Source organism: Narcine bancroftii, chromosome 6 (assembly GCF_036971445.1).
Source record: "Narcine bancroftii isolate sNarBan1 chromosome 6, sNarBan1.hap1, whole genome shotgun sequence".
NCBI classification, from domain to species: Eukaryota; Metazoa; Chordata; class Chondrichthyes; order Torpediniformes; family Narcinidae; genus Narcine; species Narcine bancroftii.
The window spans coordinates 235,224,155-235,249,924 of NC_091474.1; the positions used below are offsets into that span (position 1 = coordinate 235,224,155).

At 42.2% G+C, this 25,770-nt stretch overlaps 1 protein-coding gene across 8 annotated transcripts in view; it reads right to left on the reverse strand.

Annotated features, from left to right (window-relative positions):
* The window catches only part of babam2 (BRISC and BRCA1 A complex member 2), a 243,420-nt gene that overhangs the window by 19,855 nt on the left and 197,795 nt on the right, over positions 1 to 25,770 (reverse strand). For 5 of the 8 annotated variants that reach the window (XM_069887732.1, XM_069887729.1, XM_069887728.1 and 2 more), the window contains 4 exons: positions 19,487 to 19,557; positions 15,028 to 15,110; positions 8,604 to 8,790; positions 2,587 to 2,725 (listed from right to left, as the gene is read on the reverse strand). In XM_069887732.1, coding sequence (XP_069743833.1) covers positions 2,632 to 2,725; positions 8,604 to 8,790; positions 15,028 to 15,110; positions 19,487 to 19,557 — 435 coding nt within the window. In that variant the 3' untranslated portion in view covers positions 2,587 to 2,631. Of the gene's footprint in view, positions 1 to 2,586; positions 2,726 to 8,603; positions 8,791 to 15,027; positions 15,111 to 19,486; positions 19,558 to 25,770 lie in introns of those variants that run through there. The other 3 variants (XM_069887731.1, XM_069887735.1, XM_069887730.1) reach the window with 3 other exon arrangements.

The window sequence follows — 25,770 nt, forward strand, 5'->3', positions numbered from 1 at the left end:
ACCCCAACCCACCAATTTTCCCTTGCAACTGTGCCTGCCTGTCCCGCATCGGACTTGTCAGTCACCAACGAGCCTGCAGCAGACGTGGACATACCCCTCCATAAATCTTCGTCCACGAAGCCAAGCCAAAGAAAGAAAGAAGAAGGTGAATTTTCTAACACAGCCTTTACTTTTTTTGGAATTCTCTATTTAGTGGTATGGAGATCCTCAGAATAAATTTAAGACTGTAAGGTAAAACATCATGAGATGGGAATGTGTAAGGAGTTACCCTGTGCAGGGCTGTAACAAGATGTGAATGCATCCTTGTACTTACAAGATAAGAGAGACATTGATGGATTGAGAGGCAGGAAGCTAGCAGGGAAAGGATAGCAACAGTTTTAGTCATTGGACAAGTAATGATATGATGATGTTCTAAGCACGTATCCAAGGGTATAAAAAAATCACCAGTTTGCTGATAACGGCAGAATGCATTCTCCGACTAACATTGTTAGTTGCAAGTGTTACAATCCGGTAATAAAGAACAAAGAACCCTGATTTCGACTCAGTCTGGTGTTTGTCTCACTCATTCATGAACAAAGCAGACCTAACAAGACTCAGGGAAAAAGAGTTTTATTCGCAGTCAAGAAATCCACGATTATGGAGGTGAAGTGGCAAATGCTTTTGGTATCAGGTCAGCAACCATGGAACTGAATGGTGTAGCAGCTCAAGAGAAAGGTGGCCAATTCTTGATTTTTTTTTTAATGTCCTTGAAGGAACATAAGAAGTACTGCTTGTTTAAAGTACAGTGAAACTTTTTTGCTAAATTATTTTTGTTCAATTTCCATATGATTTGCTCACATAAAATACTTTGATTCAATAGAGAAAAGTCCATTTTTACCATGTGCAATGCCAACATCGTTAAACTCCAAGAGAATTTCTTGGGAAACTCTCAGCAGAATTTTAAAAAAGTGATGCGAATAAAAAGGATTGTACGAAAGAGGCAAATGTACAGAATGTTCCTTCCTCAGATCCAAATGTTTCATTACAAATACTGGTTCCTGGGAAAATAGATGAAAGCACAGAAGCAGGTTTCCATGCTGCTCCCTTCTAACTGGTGACTCAAAACCCTAACCTTTCACAGTTTTTTTTGAAGTCTGTAGGCAATTGTTACCTACTCAAAGCATACTTCGTTCCCGGACAACACCGAGTCCCTAATCACGCTCAGTTGATTATGCTGGACAGACCAAAGGATCTCGATCACGACAAGAAAATAATGGATTAAGACAGGAAAGCATTCAAGAATGTTTCACAGTGCCCTCAAATCCTTGCTGCTTTGTGGTAATCCTTGGCCATGGTTAACAACATTGTAGGAGCAGGATTCGGAATGTGAATGAGAATCTTGGGTCCAACCATTCAAAGCACAAGGAAGCTTCGTCTAAATTATGGAAGGAGCACATCACCGTACAAACTATCCACCTTCCTGTTCCCTCCTGCTCCATTGGTGGGAGAGTCTGTGGTCTTTATTATATGCCTCTGAACCCACAAAGCCTGAGGAACCTTGAACCTGAGGAATTGCCTAATAAGACGATGACTTTACTGACGAAATGTAATAATGTGACCTGAACTATTTTATTATTTTACTACCAGATGGGCTTAAGAATGGGTTGTCTTGCTTAGAGGGCAGGCAAAACAAAGCTTTTAAATGTATTTTGATACAACAACAAACATTTTAATACTATGCTAGCAAACCTGACAAAGGAGATGAATACCAGGAAGTACCACAGGGAGTCAAACTGGCCAAGAAAAGTCTGCATCTGTGTCCGATGGTTGAGGACTGTAAAGATGGTGGAAGAAGCAAGGAATTTAAGCAGTGGGAAAAAGTTTCACATTCCTACCTAAGACTGCGCAATGAACAATGAACAGGGAGGATGGGTGGAAAGATGTGAATTATTATCATGTATGTGAAGGCCGATGGTGATCTGATGGGGACAGCATGCAGAAAAGGTTAAGGGAAGAAAAATCAGCGGCAGACTGAATATGTCGGAGATTGTCTGAACTCAGAAGCTAAGCAGAACTTGGAGGGGAGACCACCCAGGAACACCAGGTTTCTGTGAGGTGCATTGGACAAAGTGGTGACTCTCTGTCTGCCTTACAGTAGACAAAAGTGAAAGATGTTACTGTATGTAACATTCTAAATATAAAATTACGTGATTTAACTAAGGGCATTTGCATGGAGCTAGAAAACAATATGCTATGGAGACGCTATGAACGCCAGTAAAAATAAAACATAATAGCAGTCCTATTTCCTTGGAATTTGAATATCAAACACCAAGTCATCAGAGAGGTGGCTTAGATCTGGGAGGTAACAACTGTAAGAATTTTGAGAGGAAAGGGACACTGAAGATAAGAGGAAAGAATGTACTGAATTTGTGTGATACTCTGGAAAGGGGCACAGAATTGGAAAAGCATGAGGCAGTTAATTTGAGGCAAAGAAAGTAAGTCCATGAGCAGCAACAATGGAAATGGGACTTAAGTAAACAATATGATCAGAGCAATTGAATTTTACAGCACGGGAACCATGCCGACCAAGTTATTGATTGAAGCTAGTTCCATTTCAAAGTTCAAATTTATTGTCAGATTACATACATGACATCACGTACAACCGTGAGATTTTTTGTTCCTTGCGGGCCAGGTAGAATTTCTACATATCGGTAGTACTAAAAACTGTACTCCAGAAAAGATGCGTCTACAAGAGAGAAATGTAAAAGAGAGATGTAAACAAGATGGAACTGCAACCAAACTATGCAATGCAGAAAATAAATACTCAATGATAAATAATGTGCCAAGTAAGAGTCCTTAAATGAGTCTCTGATTGAGTTTGTTGTTGAGGAATCTGATGGTGGAGGGGGAGCCAACTGTTCCTGAACCTAGTTGTACAAGTCTTGTGGCACCTACACCACTTTCAAGATGGCAGTAGTGGCAACAGAGCGTGTCTTGGGTGGTGTGGATCTTAAATGATTGCTACTGCTCTCCAATGGCAGTGTTCCATGTAGATTTTCTCACCGTTGGGGAGAGTTTTGCTTGTGAAGTACTGAGCTGTGGCCACTACCTTTTGCAGTGCTTTCCTCTCAGAGGTATTGGTGCAACCCCCCCCCCACCCCATACCAAGCTGTGATGCAGCCCATCAGCACACTTTCTAGTGGACATCTGTAGATGTTTGCAAGGTTTTTGATGTCATACCAAACCTCCGCTGGGAAAGAAAATGCACTGATATGCCTTCTTCATAATGAGATTCATGTGTTGGGTCCAGGAAATATCCTATGAAAGAGTAACTCACAGGAATTTAAATTTGCTTACCCACTCCACTTCTGATTTCCCCAATTATCACTGCATCATACACCTATGGTTTTCCCCTCCTGAAGTCCACAAATCAGCTCCTTGGTTTTGGTGACATTGAATGGAGGTTGTTGTTAGTGCACCATTCAGTCAATTTTTAATCTCTCTCCTTTAAGTTGATTCATTGCCCCCTTTTTTATAACCCACTACTGTGGTATCGTTAGTGAATTTGTAGATGATGTTATTGTTGTACCGAGCTATGCAGTCATAGTTTTAAAGTGAGTAGTGCAAGAAGCTAAGAACGCAGCCCCTGTGGTTCTCTTGTATGCCTTGATGATAAAATAATCTGTGATCTGTGAACTTGTTAGTAGTTCAGGTGAATGGGAGAAACGTTAAGGAGATGAAAGGAATTTGAATCATCTTTCTACTGACAACATGAGTAACTTTAGTTGAGAGTGAGGCTGATGCAGTTCAACCATAGGAGAGACAGCTGTACAGCAGATATATTTTCAAGTTTACACAACATAGCACGTGAAGGTATTTACCAGGCATGTGATTCAAAGTTCCTGACCAAAACAAAAACTTGATCTAATTCCAGTAAAGTTTACAGAGAGCATTTAACCTATTGAGTCCATGCTTGTTCTCTCCCAGACTGATTTACTAGTTCCAGCTGCCCATCTTTTTTTTTTGGACCTTGCGAATTTTTGCTTCACATCCACTAACCTCCTGAAGGCCACAAAGATGCTCCTCACATCACATACGCAGGCAGTGCCTCCCAGACTCCAATCACACGCCATAGGAAAGAAAACCTTCCCTTCACATTGCTATTAATTATCTTCCTCGTATTTCATTTACTTATCGAACCCTCCATTAAGTGAACATCCTTGCATTATACACTACATACACTATCCAACTACATCATAATTACACACACTTGTATCAGATCTCTCCTCAGCTTCCTTTTTCCAAGCCTTGCTAATCTTATCCTTGCAAATGTAACCCCATATTCCAGTAACCATTCTTGTCAATCTTTTCTTGTCCCTCACTTTCCTTAATGCGGCATTCAGAATTCAGTTAAGTCAGACAAGTGTTATATTGAAGTTCAGCATGACTTAGCTTGTTTTATACTCATTGATATAATACAAAATTGTCTGCAGGCTCGATGGGCTAAATAGCCTATTATTGCTCCGATGTCTTATGGCCTATATCTTATTAACTGCTTTCTCAACCTGTCCTGCTATTTTCAATGATTTTTCCTCACACAACCCAAGGCCTCTGTGCTCCTACACCTCTTCTGCCACAAAATCATTTTAGCTATACTCTCCTGGCTCATTTGTCTACCAAAATCCATAACTTTGCATGTTATGAAACATCACCTTCTTTGCATCTGCCTATTTCACCATCTGATCTGCATCTTGGTACAGTCTCTTCTCCATAAATCTTTGTCCGCGAAGCCAAGCCAAAGACAGTCTCTTCTTTTCACAGGTGACAATACTGTCAAGTTTTTCATCATCCACAACGTTAGAAATTATGGTGAGCATTCCCCAGGTCTGTGTCATTTATAAAGAGTAAAAAACACTTCTTTCAACACTTGGGGAATGCCACAATCCACCTTCCTCCGATCTGAAAAGCCTTCACTCCCATCCTCTGTTAGTCAGATGTCATATTTACACTTCAACCCAGCTAATGAGTCTGTGACAGGGCACATTAATAAAAGCCAACGTACACCACGTTGACTTTTATTCCCAATTCCCTGGAATGATTAGCATATTGAATAATTCTATCAATATGCCTTGTGAACATCTGTTTTGGCTTGTCTTAATTTCTTTCACAGAACTGTCAATCATCTCCTGAAACAATGTTTCTAGGAACCACCACTGAGGGTAAAATGAATGGCCTGTAATTGCTGGATTATCTTTCTTCCCTTTTTTGAACATGGAAGTAACAATTGGTACTCCCCAGTATCATGGCACAAATCTCATTCCAGAAAGTACTGGAAAATTATGGTTATTGCCTCCGCAATTTTCACCTTCTCCAAAATCCTCAGAAACAGCTCTTCTCAACCTGGTAACTAATCTATTTTGTTTTGAGTTCAGCCAAATTTCTAACACTGTATTTCCATGCTAGCAACGTTTCACTTATTCTCAAGATAGTATCAATTATCTCTGCTGCTATTATTTGGAAGTATCCCCTTTGATGCTGAAGACAGATTTAACTCATATATTCAGTACCTTCGACCTCAGAATACTGTGAAAACTATTTTTGCACAAGAAACCTCACTCATCTATGTACCGTTCTTTTTCTATTTATATGCCCATTAGACACTTTTGGGTTCCCATTTTGGCATCTAATCTTTTCTCAGATGCTTTTTTTGCATGTCATTTTAATTTTCACTTCAATAATTATTATATAATCAAGCTGTTTACAGATGGTATATAAAACCTAACATTTGTCTTAAGCACTACTTTTCCCTTTATCCTCTCAATAGCTCTGTTGTCAAGCAGGTAGCTCTGGTTTTCTAATTGTACACTGCAGATAGACTAAAAGATCAAGATTCTCTTAAGGCTTCAGGATTGAAGGGCATTCACTTAGAACAGAGACACGGAGGAATTTCTTCAGCCAGAGGCTGGTGAATCTGTGGAATTTGTTGTCACAGGCAGTTGTGGAGCCTGGGTCATTGGGTGCATTTAAGGCAGAGATTGATAGGCTCTTGATTCGCCAGGGCATCAAAGGTTACGGGGAGAAGGCAAGAGACTGGAGCTGAATGGGAGAATGGATCAGCTCACGATTAAATGATCGGACAGATTCAATGGGCTGAATTGTCTATTTCTGCTCCTATGTCTTGTGGTCTTAAACAAAATGTGCAAGGTGATATACCGTATGGATAAGAAAGTCAAAAACATGAAGGAAAGAGAGACTGCAGAACATGGAATCTAGGACAGAAACAGGGTACTAGAAAAACTCAGTGGGCAGGCAGCATCTGTGGAGGCAAAAGCTGCAAATCAACATTTCAGGTCATCATGCTATTTAAATCACTGTTGCTGTTTGATCGTTACATACCCATGTGGTTGCAAACAGTAAGAAGTTCGGTATATTGAACTTAATTATTTAACTGTGTCTCTCACACACACACACACACACACACACACACATCCACACACACACACACACACACACCCACCCACCCACCCACCCACACAACACACACAACACAACACACACACACACAACACACACACACCCCCACCCACATACACCACACAACACACACACACAACACACACCCACACACACAACACAACACACACACACCCACACACACAACACAATGCACACACACACACCCACACACACACACCCACACACACACCCACCCACCCACACCCACCCACCCACACCCACACCCACCCACCCACCCACAACACACACACATACACACACACCCACACATACAACACAACACACACACCCACACACACAACACAACGCACACACACACACCCACCCACCCACACCCACTCACCCACACACAAACACACACGCACCCCCACAACACAAATCACATACACACACACACCCACACACACACCCACCCACCCACACACCCACCCACCCACACCCACTCACCCACACACCCACAACACACACCCACACACACACACCCACCCACCCACACACAGACACACCCACAACACACAACACAAGACAACACACACACACAACACACACACACCCACACACACCCACACAACACAACGCACACACACACACAACACACACACCCACACACACCTACCCACCCACACACACCTACCCACCCACACACACCCACCCACACACACACCCACACACAGACACACCCACAACACACACACACACACCCACACACACAACACAAAACACACACACACAACACACACACAGCACACACACACACCCACACAACACAACACAACCCACACACACACCCACACACACTCAACACACACACGCAACACACCACACACACACACACACACACGTATATTATAGTTAATATGTTCCAAACAAGTTCAGTGTTAAAGAAAACTGTATTTATGCATACATGTGGATAGAACATTTAAAAAGGATATATAAAACTGAAAAATGACAAAGATCTTTATTAGCAATCAGTGAACATTGTTTATTTAAGAAAATATTTGTCTAATCTAGTTTGTACTTCTTTAATTTCAGTTCCCCCTGCCTGTCTCCAGCAAACTCAGTGACCACTTGATTGGGATGGTTACTACCCACTTGGGATGGTGACCACTCAGGACGGGGACTGCCCACTTGGGACAGGGACTGACTGCTCTGGACAGGGTCCGCCCACCCAGAACAGTGTCCAACTGCTCGAGAAGGGGATTTATATAATTTCCTTGAAAATAAATAAATAATTGACCATGTTGTCATTTTGAATTGACTGTAAATTACATGCTGAAAGAATGGCTAACCAACCTGAAATCATACCAAAATAAGCACAGGATCTATCAATTATATCACTAATTGTATCTTCAACCTGGTGAAGAAGTGCAGAAATTACATTTTTATTGGATCTAAGATAGAACGAAAGTGCATGCTCCAACCGCTTTGGGTCAGGGACCGACCACCTTATATCAAGACCCACGCTGTTCAGAACTGTGTTATACAGGGTATGCCTGTAAAAAAATATATATATTGTGGCAGGCTGAACCACACTGCAAAACGAACTGACTCACAGAGAGTTGAGTCAGCAGGGGCAGGAAGCCCTGAGGTACTGGGCTCACTGCCAGCCGGCATGGATGATATCATTTCCAGGCCGAGCATCAGACATCTGTCTGGAGCAGGTTGTTTAAAAGGTGTGTGATTACTGAGTAAAGGAGTTGGTCTTGACTCAACTACAACGACTTGCGTGTTTACTTCACTTTGCTACCAAACGGCAATTTGGTCCCAAAATGAGCGCTACCTATCTTTTGGATATTGCAGCCTGTGGTCTAGTTTCAGCATGTTCAAAATATTACAGTGGATGCCATGAAGTACTACTACATGGTCAGTTCACTGGACCAGGTCACGGCAGAAGAATTGTTTATTTCCTGAGTCAACACCCTGAGGATGACAGGTACCATGCCACTAAGATGCTACTCATTTGTACCTTCAGGCTGTCCAGTCATGAACGAGCAGCAAAGCTGGTGTGAATGGATGGCCTGAGTGACTGAACACCTTCTGCCCTTATGAATGACATGCCGGCGCTGATGGGTGGCCACAAACACTGTTTGCTTTTTGAAAAATTGTACCTGGAGCAGATGCCAGAAGACATTCGCCTGGACTTAGTGGATTTTGATGATATCCGTGAACTGGCAGCCCATGTTGTTATCCTCTGGCACGTAAAACAACACGGCGGAGCCACCGTTGAATAATTTGCTGCGACACACCAGGGCTCTTGATGGGCCAACACTCCAGGAAAATTGGCAGTGACAATGACTGTGGATGACAGTCCAAACAAAGAACAATGGTGTTACTATACTCAGACATGGGGTTCTGCAGCCCGTTGTTGCCGTTCGCCTTGCTCCTACCCGGGAAAAGCCCAGGCTGGCCATCGCTAGTGACTCCGGCAGCTGGCCATCGTGACAACCTCCTCGACCTATGGGACTGGCATTTGGTTTGACATCTCCTGGTCGACACAGGAGCGGATATCAATGTTTTGCCTCCTATGGGCGACACCCGTAATGGAACGTCTGGACCATCCCTCACAGCTGCCAACAGCAGCAATATTAGGACATATGGGATGTGGACTATTCCACTTGAATCCAGACATTGCTGATTTAAATGGACATTCACATTGACTGATGTATCACAATCTCTGCTGGGGGTAGATTTCCTATGAGCTCACGTAAAGGTTAAGTGGATGGTTAACTCCAGAACATTTGAATTGGTGGCCTTACATCAGTCCGCTCTGCCTGCACCCTATTTGGACTTGGTGACCTTCTCCCTGAACAGGTATGCCAAGATCTTGGCAAAATTTCCAGACATTGTCACCATGCAGTTCTCCGCTGTTATGCCCAAGCACTGTGTCAAACAACATATCCCTGCGGGAGGAGTGCCACTGCATGCCAAGGCACGCAGACTACCTCCAGACAATGTAAAAATCGTCAGAGGAGTTCCTTAAAATGGAGAAAATTGGCATAGTCCATTGCTCTGACAGTCTGTTGCTATTCCCCTTGGACAGGGTGCTGAAAATGACTGGTGGATGGAAGCCAGTTAAACGATGTCACGGCAGCCATCCCTCACATCCAGGACTTCACCGCAAACCTGGACGAGGCCAAGATTTTCTCCAAAATCACCTGGTGAGGGGATATCATCAAATTCCGATTCAACATGCCCAAGACAGCACTCATCACGCCATTCAGCCTCTTCCAATTTCTGCATATGCCCTTCGGTCTGAGGAATGCTGCACAGACTTTCCAGAGGCTAATGGACTCTGTGGGTCGCGGCCTGGATTTTGTATTCATTTATTTGGGTGATATTCTGATTGCTAGCGCTCTTGTCAAGAGTATGGTAAACATACCTACTCTGCCGGCGACTCAGTGACAATGGCCTGGCTATCAATCCAGCCAAATGCCAGCTTGGCCTGTCCTTCATTGATTTTCAAGGCCATCACATCAATCGGCACAGAAAAGTGTCGCTCCCATCCAAGGTGGAGGACATACAGAAGTTCTCCAAGCCAGACACGGTAAAGGTCTGGAAGAGTTCATTGGAATTGTAAATTTTTACCATGGTTTTAGCTAAGGTTGGCCTGAATTATGCAACCCCTTTTTGGACTTCTTTCCGGGGCAACCAAAAAACCTGAAGTGGGACGAGAAAAAGAAAGCGGCCCTCAATAGATCCAAGGAAGCGATGGCCAACATGACCATATTGATGGATCCTCGACCCAATGTGCCTATGGCTTTCAAAGTGGATGGTTTAGCACGGCCATCGGTGGCGTGCTGGAACAACTGGTCGAGGGCAATTGGAAACCGTTGGATTTTTTCAGCAAGCAATTAAGGCCTCCTAAGCAAAAATATAGCATGTTTGATAGGGAGCTCTTGGCCTTTACCTGGCCATCCACCGTTTCTCAAAGAGAGAGATTTCGTCGTCTTCACAGACCACAAGCCACTCATGTTTGCCTTTGCCAAAGTTTTGGACCCATGGTCTGCAAGGCAACAGAGGCATTTCTGTTTTATTTTGGAGTGTACCACATCTATTCTGCGTATTGTGGGCAAGAACAATCACGTAGCGGATGCGGTATCCTTCACGACTGGCCATTCAGTCCACACATTTTCTCTGGATATTGACTTTTGCAGTTCTCATAGCAGCACAGAAGCAGGATGATGACATAGTGGCCTATCATAGCAATGGCATTGGGGCTCAAGCTGGAAACTTGACATTCAGACCTTCCGCAATTACACTCCTATGCAACGTGTCAACAGGTGAACCTCAATCAATTGTTCTTGATGCTTGAAAAAGCTGGATGTTTGATGTGATTCATGATCTGGTGTACCTGTCCATTCGAGCCACCACACAGCTCGTAGCAGGAAAATTTGCGTGGAATGATCTACGGAAGCAGGTTGGACAGTGGGCCAGAACTTGTGTATATTGTCAGACCTCCAAAACATAGAGGCATGTGATGGCACCGCTCCAGTCTTTGCCCCTAGTGCACAGGTGTTTTGACCACATGCACGTGGACATCATGGGACCACTGCAACCATTGTGATATGCCAAGTACTTGAAACAATGGTCAATAGGTTCACCAGGTGGCCAGAGGCTGACCCACTCTTGGACACCTCCACGACACCTTGTGCCAGAGCTTTTATTACGAACTGGGTAGCTCGCTTCAGGGTGCCGACAGACATGACCTCAGATGGGGGGGGTGGTGAACGGCGGTAGCCCAGCTTCTCAGCACCCAGTTGCATCACACCATGGCATACCACCTACAATCCAATGGCCTTATGGAGAGATTCCATCGCCATTTGAAGTCGGCCCTCAAGGCATGCCTCAAAGGCCCGGATTGGGTGGACAAGTTGCCTTGAAAAGAGGATCTCACCATATCTTCTGCTGAACTGGTGTATGGAGCTCTGCTCATTGTTCTGGGAGAATTCGTGCCAGCTGCCCAGGGACAGATAGATTCACCTATGGCACTCCTAATGCAACTACATAAGAAAGTTGGCACATTGGCACCTGTTCCTACCTTGAGACACAATTCAACCACTTCATATATCCCATGAAATCTCAAGAACTGTGAATGTTTTCGTACAATGAAGGATGCACTGTAATTCTCTTCAGTGCCCGTTTGAAGGTCCGTACAAAGTGATTCAGCACAATGGTGTAACATGTGTGTGGAACATTGGAGGCAGGCAAGAGACACTCATGGTTGACTGCCTCAAGCCAGCACATTTGGACGCAGCAACCGGTGACAGTTGTGTACCCACAACGGAGAGATCACCTGCCTAAACAGGCAGAAGGGCTATCAATGCGTGGATCATCACCTCTTGACACTGGTTCTGGGAGAGGTTCTTGTGGCGGGCTGAGTCACACAGTGGAACAGGGGTAGGAAGCCACGAGGTACTGGGCTCATTGATGTCATTTCCGTGTCGAGCATCAGAAAGCTGTCTGGAGCGGGTTGTTTAAAAGGTGCACGTGATTACTGAGTAAAGGAGTTGGTCTTGACTCAACTACAACAATTTCCGTGTTTATTTCGCTGCGCTACTATACGACTACTATATATATATATATATATATGTATATACACACACACACACACACACACACACACACACAAACACACATCTATATTGCTGCTCTCATTAGTATTCTGTGGCATTAATTCTCAACCTGGGATCCAGAAAAATGCTATCAAGGGAAGAAGCGGAAATGAGAAGGCAGTGAAATTATAAAAATCTGCAGTTTAGTGAATGGTTGGAAGCCTGTGCCAGAAATACATTGCAGGAGGAGCAGCAGTCCTTTAGCATGGATAAAAAGCTTTCTGGGCCTTTTTGTGGCTAGAAACTTCAGCCTCACTGTTGGGTTGGTGACCATATGACCATCAACTGCAATGTTATCCAGACCACACACTTCCTCTCGCAGGAACTTAAACCTATTTTAAATAGCATGAATAACTCAAGACTTACTTGATTGATGGCCACGTGGTATCTAAACCAATGGCAAATGAGGAGAGGTGCAGAACTCCCAGACTCAAAAGGGCCGGGCCTGTTTTTATTTAAGGGATATGGCTCATCTTGCAAGAAAGTTGTTGATATCATTGGTAGTCTGGCAAAGGCTTTCATCCCTCCCCTCATTGCAAACTTTTAAATTGGGCCTCAATTCCTATGGGAGGGCGGTCCTTCCTGCACCCAGTGTCAAGGTAATTAAAGTTGTGGTGTGGCAGTAATGCGTTACAAAACCTCATAGTCCAAAGAGCTGATAGCTGGTTTGTCAGAGAACATCTGGCCCATTGAGAATCTGAAAGTCATTTAATAAATTCTGCCTAAAAGGTTACTGCATAATGAGAGGAAGAAATAACGAGAAATCTGGGCAGAAACTATCCATCAGGCAGACTCAGCATGGATTCAGGAGTGGCAGGTTATGAGTGGATAGAAAGAAATAGGTGGATGTTGGATAGTAAATAGTTTTTAATTAAAATAAATCAACTACAAAATCCCCTCATCTAGAAATTTATGATGTAATTTTTTGGGGAAAAAAGATGATAAAATGTGACTGGAAAATTTGTGGGCCAGTGGCACACACAGTAAATTGGATGTGAGGTCCTCAGTGAACACATCATACTCAAGATGGCAGAGGTCGACAGCATCGAGTCCACGCTGCTGAAGATCCAGCTGCGCTGGGTGGGTCACGTCTCCAGAATGGAGGACCATCGCCTTCCCAAGATCGTGTTATATGGCGAGCTCTCCACTGGCCACCGTGACAGAGGTGCACCAAAGAAAAGGTACAAGGACTGCCTAAAGAAATCTCTTGGTGCCTGCCACATTGACCACCGCCAGTGGGCTGATATCGCCTCAAACCATGCATCTTGGCGCCTCACAGTTTGACGGGCAGCAACCTCCTTTGAAGAAGACCGCAGAGCCCACCTCACTGACAAAAGGCAAAGGAGGAGAAACCCAACACCCAACCCCAACCAACCAATTTTCCCCTGCAGCCGCTGCAACCGTGTCTGCCTGTCCCGCATCGGACTTGTCAGCCACAAACGAGCCTGCAGCTGACGTGGACTTTTTACCCCCTCCATAAATCTTCGTCCGCGAAGCCAAGCCAAAGAAGAAACACAGAGAGGTCACTGGATAGCAGTGGGACTTTAAATAGCCACAGAGTTCATTTTAATTTAACTAATGCATAATTGTATTGTGCAGGGGAAAACAAGTAGTGAAGTTTTATATAGTGAAATAGGGTGAAGTCAGCTTCTCAATTAGCCTTAGCTGAGCCATTGCTGGTGAACCTTTTTTTTAAGATAAGTTCCTTCTTTGGATTTTATTGCTGATTGCCCACACATTTCCCCAAATGTTGCTGTTCCTTAGATCACTGCTGTGATCCTATCTCCCCAACCACCCCATCTTACCTCCTTATCATCCCACCTTGCACATCATCGCCACAGGAAGATTGTTTCTCCAATCCCAGCAACACTCATGTTCCTACACCCAGCCATCTTCTCAACTCTTTTGCATCAGTCCCTGCCTCTATTCATCAACCTCCCTACATCCAAATGACCAGTTGTCCCCAAATCATGATATTTCTTCATTCATCTGTACCAATGGGAGATCATGGAGGAAGGCCTTAGTGCATGTTTTCTTATGAAAGGATTATTTTACCACATATAGAATCCTGGGCCACATGCAATAATATTGCGATCAAGGTCCTCACATAGGCTGAGGGCGACTGGAGACTGGTTCTTTGGAACCAGGTATCGGACCCAGAATTAGAGAGGGTGCTCCTGAAGAGCTTTGGTGCTGAAGGCTTCCTAAATGTGTCGGAGGTTTGGATCTGGAGTTCAGATTGTTGATGGATTGAACAGGTGACTCTTTGTCTGCTTTACAGTAGGCAGAAGGCAATTTTGTGTTATATAACTGTACTGTTACATAATAAAGGAATCCTGAAAACATCATCATCTAACTCACCAAAGCCTAATTAGTTTAGCTCCATGTTAGAAGCAGAAACTGGTAAAAGATGTGCTGCCATATTTGGATGAAATTAAACCTTGGTGATATTTAGCACATTTAACACCAGAATATATGGATGAGAATTGAATTGGAAAACATTAAGACTGTCAAACCTGTTACTCTGACTTAGTTATCTGCTTTGGAGCCAGGAAAGTGAAAGTATACAGGAGAAGGAGCAGGATTGAACATAAATGGAAAGTAACAAAATGCTCAAATAACTTCCAAACCTTCTAGTATGAGTAAAATGTGGACTCTACTAAAAGGCAATGCTGTGACATATCATTAGTATGTTTGAAGGATTTAAATAATTAATAAATCAAAGCAACTAAGGAACATTCCATGTGACCAACCTAGCATTTATTTTTATTTTACCTGCAGTTTAATTTGTTTTCCATGCTACTAATTCAAAAATCAAGCCATGTAACCTCTGAATTCTATGGCACAAAAGCTAATCACAGCAATCCAAAAATACTCCCAGTCACATGTGAGATATCCGTTGAAAAGAAATCTTACTTACTGTGAACTAAAAAGCAAAAATCCTTCCATATTAGTAATAATATGAGTTTGGTAAATCCTTCGGCATCATATTCTACAACACCTCTGGAAAAGAAAAGGGAAATTAATACCAATGAATCAAAATAGGATTATAATTTGTAAAGAGAATTAGCAAATGACATTCAGAAAAATAATAGTCTTCCTTATTCCATTTTCAAAGCCTGCTCATATCTAATAAATGATTATTGAGAAAGATTACACTGTATTCAATGGCATAGAAATTAATCGATGCTTAAAGATGTAATAATTGTTGCAAAAAGTGGCAATAATTCTTTGTTTACTGTCTTGCTCTGTGGAAAAGCTGAGTTCTACTAAATAAAGCTTGCATGAGATTAAATCCATTTACATTCAACTAAGTGGTTGATGGCCATTCATAGGAACATAGGAAGTAGGAACAGGAGTAGGCCAAAAATGGCCCATCGAGCCTGCTCCGCCATTCATTACGATCAGGGTCTTTAATTTTAGGCATCCAGCAACTGAGGGTTTAAAGCAGTGGTTCTCAACTATTTTTTTCCCTCACATAACAGCTTAAGTAATCCCTTACTAACCAATGCCATAGGTGCTCTATAGTTAGTAAGGGATTACTTAAGGTAGTATTTGTGTGAAAAAAAAGGTTGAGAATCACTGGTTTAGAGGCTGGTGGGTGAGTGATTCAGGGGTTGGAGGTGAGGACGGTGACTTTAAAATGGAGATGAAGCCCCAAAGGTAAATACATAATGGGAATCACGTACAAGATGGGAATTTTTGAAGTAGTTTGAAAGGGCAAACAAGCACCCCTTTAAAATCTCATGAGGTGAGAGTTCGCAGTAACAGTCAACTTTGGCATCATGTGAACTAATTTATTCTAGTAATGTTGCAAAAGAACAGTGAACAAGGAATGACATAGTTAAGTTCATCTCCATTGTGTAAAATGGCTGATCTCCACAGCTATGAACTCCAATAGGTCAAGTTTCCTGAGTGACTCAAATCAACCCACAAACCACAGTAATCATGTTCCAATCCAGGCAAAAAACTTCATATGCTCAGTGTTGGGACAAATATTGCCACAGAATCAAATTTTTAGACCAATGTGTGGGCTTACAATTTCAAAACATCTAATGCACACAGACTATGTTGTCTAATGAATTTAAAGCCTTTTTTTGCAATCCAGATGGTCAAAACTGGCAGCAACATTATTTTGCTCTTTGAGAAATTGCACCTAAAGCACTTTGAGTAGACAAGATTTTCTTTAACTTGGCATCAAGAGTTATCAAAACTATCTGTACAAAGTTGTTGGCAATAAGTGGACATCAATCTATAATAATTGGAAGAAGGGAAGTCAGGAAAAACGTTTCAATTATAAAGGTGGCAGGAATCTGGAATTAACTGCATAAACAAGTGTTCAAGGCAAATCTCTTCCTTCTACATTTTATAAAATATTTTGAATGTAGCTCAGACTTTGGATTAAGAGCCAGTAACAGGGAACAAATAGCAATTCTTTTCCATCTCAAAGGTGGAAGATTAAAACTAAAGTTGAAAATGATGTAAATAGTAAGAAGTTCAAACAGTAGGGAGAAAAACAAGAATTCAAGCTTACTCAGAACTGGAAAAGCAAGAAAATGTGTCATAACATAAGCTGAAGTGATAGGGAGGGGAGGAGGAGGATAGAGGGAATGTCTGTGATTGGATGCAGACGAAAGTTGTCAGGTAAATAATTACTTTAAAAACCAGACACTAGGAACAGAAGATTAAATAGGAAACAAATTGAAATAGAAAGCTAGAGCCTCATTAGTGGAAGGAAAAAAAATGATAGATTCTTTCAAATATTTAATTGAAATCCTGACAGTTGTAATGTGTCAATAGAACTCTACTGGACAAAAACAGACATTTTCCTCCTGAACCAAGGCCTCAATATCTCATGAAAACCAAGATTTCTAATACCAGCCCATCTTGATTCTAATTCTGACAGGAACATACAAACTCTATTCTCTCAAAATTTCACCTTTCAAGGCCTCCCACTTACCAAGCACACTTTTGCACGAAAATAAGCTAACCCAATCTACACTTGTCAGGTCCTTTCTGATTTAATCAAAATTGGCCTTTCTCCAATTTAAAATCTCAATTCGAGGACTAAACCTATATTTTGTACTATTATCTTGAAACTAATCATCACTAGATCCAAAGTCTTCCCTTGTACACACTTCGGTCACTTGTCATATCTAATACTTTTGGTACAAGTCCTAAAATTGCTATATAAAATGATTATCTGTACATCACTTAATTATATACCATAAAATTGTGAACAGGCTATTATTAAACAAATTGTGCTCAACAATATCCAAGAGATAACAAAAAAAATGACTGCCTTAAGTGTTAGCTCTGTTTCTCTTACCATAGATACAGCCTGACTGTTTCCAGAATTTTCAGTTTTGTTGTATCCAGAGTTTTTTACAATTTTCAATTGGTTTTAAGCTGATGTGGTGGCAGAGAATATTTTCCTCCAAAACTCATAATTCAGCTAGCTATCTTGGTGAAAACTCCAAAATTGTCCCCCTCGTCATTTTGAGTAAATATGTAAAATATTAACACAGCTTGGAGAATTTAGTTTCTCTCAATAAATTCAACCAACATTAGACAAGTTTTATAATAAATCAATCTTACATAGAAATTCATCAAATTATCATCAGTCAGAGAGCAAAAAGCAAATATTTCATTAAATACACTCATTTCTGCCCACATTTATCCACTTTTACTGATTTAACAATATCTGGAATGCATTACATTCCAGAGTGTGCAGTAAATGGTAAGTTTACCACCCTAAAGATTATATGTTTGCATTTTGTTATTTTAGTTAAAACTATCACCACATTCTCATACCAAGCACTGTAATGAAAAAATACCATTGGTCAAACTTGATGTAGCACTTTTGTCATGCACCACAAATTTTGCATTCCATTGAGCTGAACGTGAAGAGGGCAGATTAGTTTAAATGTGGTGCATCCTCAGGCACGAACACAATGCTCAGGAGTAATACAATGGTAAGAAGATGGAAAATCCAAGGAAACTCTTCAATGGACTTCCACTCATCATTAAAGCCATCTCACCACCAAAATTTGATAATTTTTGAGAATGGGTGGAAGGTAAAATTTTGGAGAGAAACTAAAACAATTTTTTTACAAAAGTGAATTGGAGAAATGAGACTGATTTATTTTGAATTTGTGGCGGCTATGTTTCTTGGACTGAGTTAAGGGGTGAACAAAGCGTATGCACTACTAATTTAGGACCAATCAGCAGACTTTGTAGACACTTATTTGCTGTTGGTTCTTGCTCTACAGTTTATATTAGTAACAGAGTATTGCTACAATAGAAATTGACGACGACGATAATGAAAGTTCATTAATATGTGGCAGAGGGCCTTTAATATGTGGCAGAGGGCCTTTAATATGTGGCAGAGGGCCTTTAATATGTGGCAGAGGGCCTTTAATGTGGCAGAGGGCCTTTAATATGTGGCAGCGGGCCTTTAATATGTGGTAGAGGGCCTTTAATATGTGGCAGAGGGCCTTTAATATGTGGCAGAGGGCCTTTAATATGTGGCAGAGGGCCTTTAATATGTGGCAGAGGGCCTTTAATATGTGGCAGAGGGCCTTTAATATGCGGCAGAGGGCCTTTAATATGTGGCAGAGGGCTAATATGTGGCAGAGGGCTTTTAATATGTGGCAGAGGGCCTTTAATATGTGGCAGAGGGCCTTTAATATGTGGCAGAGGACCTTTAATATGTGGCAGAGGGCCTTTAATATGTGGCAGAGGGCCTTTAATATGTGGCAGCGGGCCTTTAATATGTGGCAGAGGACCTTTAATATGTGGTAGAGGGCCTTTAATATGTGGCAGAGGGCCTTTAATATGTGGCAGAGGGCCTTTAATATGTGGCAGAGGGCCTTTAATATGTGGCAGAGGGCCTTTAATATGTGGCAGAGGACCTTTAATATGTGGTAGAGGGCCTTTAATATGTGGCAGAGGGCCTTTAATATGTGGCAGAGGGCCTTTAATATGTGGTAGAGGGCCTTTAATATGTGGCAGAGGGCCTTTAATATGTGGCAGAGGGCCTTTAATATGTGGCAGAGGGCTTTTAATATGTGGCAGCGGGCCTTTAATATGTAGCAGCGGGCCTTTAATATGTGGCAGAGGGCCTTTAATATGTGGCAGAGGGCCTTTAAGCCCTTCAGAACAATTGAAAGAACAGCCCAAAACATGACAGATGCTTTTTTTAGGAATCACAATGTGTATTAATTGAGAATAGGAACATTTGCTCAGAACCCCCAGCTGCCTTTTCACACCAAAACTCCAAATGAAAAAGTTGAGGCATCAAAAGCATTCAAGACATGTAAAGACAATGAATGCTCAAATCTTTAGAAACAAATGATGTTATCTGACTTTCAACTTACGTTCCAAAGTGACTCAGAAAGGCTGCGATGTATTCCCTTCTTCTGTGGTAGCCCTGAATGATGTACTGCACCTTGGATTAAATCAAACAAAAATAAGTATTTATTAAATGTTAATTAAACTTGATATCAAGTGTGGACAGGAGTTGTAAATCTAGTTACACTGATTCAATTAAAATACCTGTTATCTTTTCACTATGTTCAAAGGGATGGGACGCTTGCAGAATTTGTGGGGTGCAAGAGTCAGTGGGAACATCGCTGTGTGTTATATTTGCTATTTATTGAGAAGAATAGTGGCGTAGGAAATTGTTTATTGATACCTTAGTAGACCTCCTAGAAATAGGTAACTAAAAGTGATTTAAATCTACAATACACGATATTGTACCATGTGCCTTTTGAATTTGGTTCCAAGAACTTCAAAAGCAAATGTTACCACAATTACACATTTGTAGCGGCACTATGGCGGCACTACAACTCCCAGAAGGCATTGAACCAGCTACGTGACATCGGTGCGTGATGACGTCAACGCATGCCGGGTGCGTGACGCGGACTTTTTAAAAGTTTGCAACGTTCTGAACAGTAAATCCGTTGAATTCACTCTAGAAATGCCTTGTGTTGAGTTGAACACCACTTGTTATTACCGTCTCGTCAGTGTCCTGGACCAGGCCGTTGCAAAGGGTGTCAGCAACTTCCTAGAGGATCCACCATGTTCCAGCAAGTATGACACTTTAAAAGCACTTTTATTGTGGGTATATGGTATCTCCCATAGGGAAAGGGCATCCAAACCACTACACCTCAGTGGGTTGGGAGACCACGCCCCTTCAGAACTAATGGACAAAATCCTGTTCCTGGCATCTGGTGAAAGTTCCAATCTGCTATTCGAGCAGTTCTCTTTGGAACGAATGCCAGATGATATTAGGCTCTTGTTACCCAAGTGTTCATTTGAAGACCCAAGAGCTGTAGTAGCAGAGGCAGACGTTCTATAGCTGGGTAACAAGGACAGCAAGGAAAAACAAGTCTGTGCAAACAACTCCTTCACTCCTGACCCCGGGTCACACTCTAGAGCTCTTAGCACATCACTCCCTACAAACAAACAATGCCCCAAAACGGGTAAGCCACCTGTGGACCCCTCATCTTGGTGTTATTATCACAGGCGTTGGGGAGTAAATGCCTGCAAGTGCCTCCCACCCTGCTCATTTGCAGGAAACACTCAGGCCAATCACCAGTAAGTGGTTGGCGAAAAACCTGCAAGTCTATTGTATGTATGGGACCAACATTCCCAATGAAAATTTCTGGTGGGCACTAGTTCAGAAGTTAGTGTATTTCCACTCACTGGTTTGACACTCTCCATCCTACCCAGACCTGCAACTATGAGCAGTTAACAGTTCCAACATACTGACCTTTGTCACCAGGAAGATGAATGTCAAGTTCGAGAATCATCTTAACACTTGGTCATTTATTATAGCAGCAGTATCCCTGGCCTTTGCTTGGTGCAGATTTTCTTTGGGCTCATTCATTCCTCGTCGACTTAAAAGGGTGTTGGCTAATAGATGGAACTACTTTTCAGACCATACCTCTGGCAGATGCCTATACCCCTGCTCTGTGCCTCCAAACATTGTAAACTAGTGGATGAATTCTCCAAGCTGTTAGAAGATTTCCCTGAAATTACTACTCTACAATTTTCCGCCTCCACTGCAAAGCATGGTGTTACTCACCACATTTGTACTAGGGGCCCACCTATCCATGTGAAAGCGCGTCACTTGCCACTAGTGAAACTGCATTCAGCTAAGGACGATTTTGCCAAGATAAGAGGAACTAGGCATAATTCGTAGGTCCGACAGTCCCTGAGCATCTTCATTACACATGGACTCAAAACACATTGGAGGGCAACCATGTGGAGATTACAGTTGACTTAACGACGTCACCATTCCGGATCATTATTTGATACCTCATATTCAGGATTTCTTGGCTAATTTGCATGGAGTAAAAATCTTCTCTAAAATAGACTTGGTGTGTGGCCATCATCAAGTATTGGTGAAGCCGGAAGACATTCCAAAAACAGCAATAATTACCCCGAGTGGGTTGTTCAAATCTTTAAGAAGGCCATTCGGATTAAAGAATGCTACTCAATCATTTCAATGGGTGATGGATGCTTTAGGACGTGGTATGACCAATGACTTCATTTACTTCGATGACATTTGAAGTGGCCAGAGGAACCAAGGAAGTACATTTGGAACATCTACGTACACTTCTTATCCATCTTCAAAAATTTGGACTGACAATCAATCCAGATAAATGGGTTTTTCGACAAGAAACAATTTATTTTTTGGGGCATAGAATTACTCCGGAGGGCATGACCCCACTAACATTCAAAATTGAGGCCATTACCAAATACTCAAAACCTGCTATGGTTAAAAGACTACAGAAATTCTTAGGTATGATGAATTTTTATCGTTGATTTCTTCTGGGAGCAGCTCAGATGATGAAGCCTCTTTTTTGATTTACCGTCTAGTAACGCAAAAACTATCAATTGGACTGAAGACGTAAACAACGCCTTCTTGAAGATGAAAGATTTGCTGCCTCATGCCACCATGCTCAGCTACCCAGTTTTAAATGCAGCCACTGCCCTTTCCACAGACACTTCCAATATGGCCATAGGAGGTGCACTTCATCAATATGTCAACGGACAATGGAAGCCATTAGCATTCTTCAGCCACCATCCATCTTCGTGAAGCAGAAAAGAAATAAGGTGCTTTTGATAAGAAGCTTTTGACAATTTACTTGTCTATTCAACATTTCTGTTATTTTTTTTGGAGGGCAAAGAATTACTATGTACACCGACCACAAGCACTTAACATTTGCGTTTTCCAAGGTCCCAGAGCCCTGGTCAGCGTGACAACAATGGCAATTATCATTTATTTCAGAATTTTCCACAAAAATAGTACATATTTTGGGCAAAGACAACGTAGTAGCTGATGCACTGTCTCGTTCTGCTCCACTCAAGTTTTCATCTGTAGATCAAGGTATTTGCTACGCAGCTTTAGCCGTGGCCCAAGAACATGACCATGAGACGAATACTTTTCAGATTGCAATCACAAACCTGCAATTGAAGGATGTCCAGTTTGGACATCATGGCAAACTACTCCTCTGTGATATATCAACGGGTCACCCATGCCCAGTAGTTCCATCATCATGGATACTTTTGAGTATTCGACTCTGTGCATAATCGCTCACATCCATCAATTAGATTAATCGTTTGTATGGTTTCGGACAGGTTCGTGTGGCATGGTCTTAAAAAAGACTTTACACAAATGTAGCAGAGCTATGGCGGCACTACAACTCCAAGAAGGCATCGAATCGGCTATGTGACATCAGTGCGTGATGACATCAACACATGCGTCGGGCGTGTGATTCGGACTTTTAATACTGTTCTGAACAGTAAATCCATTTGATTCACTGAAGAAACACCTCGTGTGGTTATTTCATCATGTCCACTGGAATTCCAGTGGCCACACATTCAGTGCAAACGAGAGTCAGAATTCTTAACTCTGGATTGTTTTAATCAACCATGCTTATGAACTTGAACTGGAAAATAAAAGTAGCACACTGACAGAAAATAAGAAAACACATTTGAATATCATTCCCAGGTACCGCAGCACAGGACATCAAGGACGAAGACTTGGCAAATGCATTAGCCATAAAATAAAAAATAGAAAATACTGGAAATACTCAGCAGGAGAGGCAGCATCTGTGAAGAGAGGAAGAGTTAACATTGCAGGTTGATGACTGCTGCGTCTTTTTCTTGAACCACTGCACTCAATGTACAGCTAGCTTGATACAAAGGAACAGAATGCTTGGCCACTGCAATTAGAATCAAGAGCATGTGGCACTGGAAACGCGTATTAGTTACAGTCAGCTAACATTTTTCGGTAAATTACATTACTGATTATTATAACGATTCAACAATCAAACTGTAACTGATTTTAATCAAGCAACGTAACTTCATGGAAATTATGCTAACTTCTGGATCTCAAACTGTTATGCTGGGAAGCAAACACTGGATGATTACTCCGCAGTAATGCACTCAACATTTTATCATGCCTAGTACATTAAAGCATTGTATTAGGTGTGAAGGAAAATGATAGTTTATAATAATTACAAACAGTTATTTTACTAAATAGAATTCAAAACATCTTTAAACAAGTATTCATCTAGCTGTAATTAACTTGCTGAATCAGTGAGATCGGTACCTTTTTAGAGAGCGTGCATTTTTGCAGATCAACCAGAGAATTTATGTCATATTTGTAGGAGGGATATTCTTTCCAAAATCTGATCATCCTGGTTGAGATTATTCTTAAGAATAATTGTAATTTGATTAATTGCCTATCTTGGACAATTATTTGTTCTAACTACTCATCTCAACTGGAATATCAATTGCAGACAGTATAATCTCAATGGGTTTTAATCCATATCAAGATTGTGATGGTATAATGATTAAGGCTACGCATACAAAAAGCAAGTTATTAATCTTATATTCCTTGTTATTCAGAAGTTATGAAACAAGCTCAGCTGATTTTAAATAAGGGCAAAGATTATTCATGGGTGGTTGAAATGGCAAAGGCAAATCCGATCTGCATAGAAATTGGCTTAGAAGATATCAAATGCAGGACTATCACATATAAACTGTCCAAGACGAAGTGATATTAATGGCTGAAAATAAGTTTCCAATATTGCGTAACCCTCTATCGCTTCTTTATTCTGTGCAATCAGTGCAAGAATTTCCTCCTAGCTTCTCACAGTAACTCACCCGCCCCCTCCCCCAACCATTTTAGAATAAGGCTGCAAATGTTTTGTGTGCAGACCAATTAACACAAGCTTAAATTATACGTTCAGTGTCATATACACCACATGAACACAAAATTTTCTGATTGAACAGAAGAGTATAATTGAACTACAAACCTATCTATATTGTAATCAAGCCAATAGTCTACAAAGACCCCCATCTCTTAGGTGTAGCACAATTCTTTTCTTTCTGAATATTTTATTTAAGTCTTCCATACATGCATTTATGTCAAACTACAAAGTGTAATAATCATTTTGTAGCGAGCCTGCTAACTGAGCTAAAGAATGAGACCAGCAGTCGGTGGGCTGTTGGAACTCGTGATTATTTTGACTAGTGAGCTGCCGTTTTTAAGGCATTCAAAGCTCCTACCCCCGCGCACCAGAAACCATGTCATCGTGACGTAAGCGTGCCCCGAGCTTCTACTAGAAAAGAAGGCCGCACGACACCACCTTTGATGCAGCTGCTCTGATGGTATGCGCGTAACACACGGAACCAGTTCGCCTGGTGTCGCAACACAACCCACCCACACCCCCCATCCACCTAGAACTGGTGCTAGTGTCTGCCTTGCTCAAAGTTTGTACAGTCTTTCATTTAGAAGGTCTGCCCCGGCACTTGGCTGGCTGTCATGGGACTGGCTGGCTTAAATCCAGGTATGTTGGCTTCAAGTGGTCAATGGTGAAAAACTTCTCCTGGCACCCAATGTCAAGAGTGAAAGCTGAACCGTTATTCCGTATCAGTTTGTAAGGTCGTTGGAGGGGCAAACGGTGGATGCCCAGGTGGATGAACACAAACGGAATTTTTTAAGTCTTTGGGGATGGAGGAGGGGGGGGGGGGGGTTGTCCATGGTGGGTCGGTGGTCTGGGTGCGAGGGTACTTAGTTTCTCACGGAGTTGCTGTAGCACTGTGGTGTTTTCTGGTTCCTGGTCGCGTGTTACCGGCAGGAATTTGCCAGGTACTATCAGGCGTGTGTCGTAAACCATCTCAGCTGTGAGGATGGCAAGAAGGACCCAAGGGAGCTCATCCACCCAGTTGGGGCTCATCAGCCTGGCCATGAACGCTGACTTGAGGTGCCTGTGGAAATGACCATCCAGGCCATTGGATTGGGGGTGGTAGGCTGGGGTGTGGTGTAGCTGCGGGCCAAGAAAGCTGGGTAATTCAGACCAAAGGACGGAAGTGAACAGGGCTCCCCAGTCTGTGGTTATATGTGCCAGGATGCCGAAATGTGATGTCCATGTAGACAGCAGGGCCCTGGCGCAGGAGTCAGCTGTTGTTTCGGTGATTGGGACAACCTCATGCCACCTGGTGAACTGGTCTATGACTGTAAGGCTGAATTTGTTGGTGATAGACGTGACCGAGGCAAGTTGAAGGGCTAGCATTTCGGCATCTTTGAGAGGGAATGTTTGAAAAGTCTCAGCATGGACCAGACTCTTGGGTTTGAGGTCGA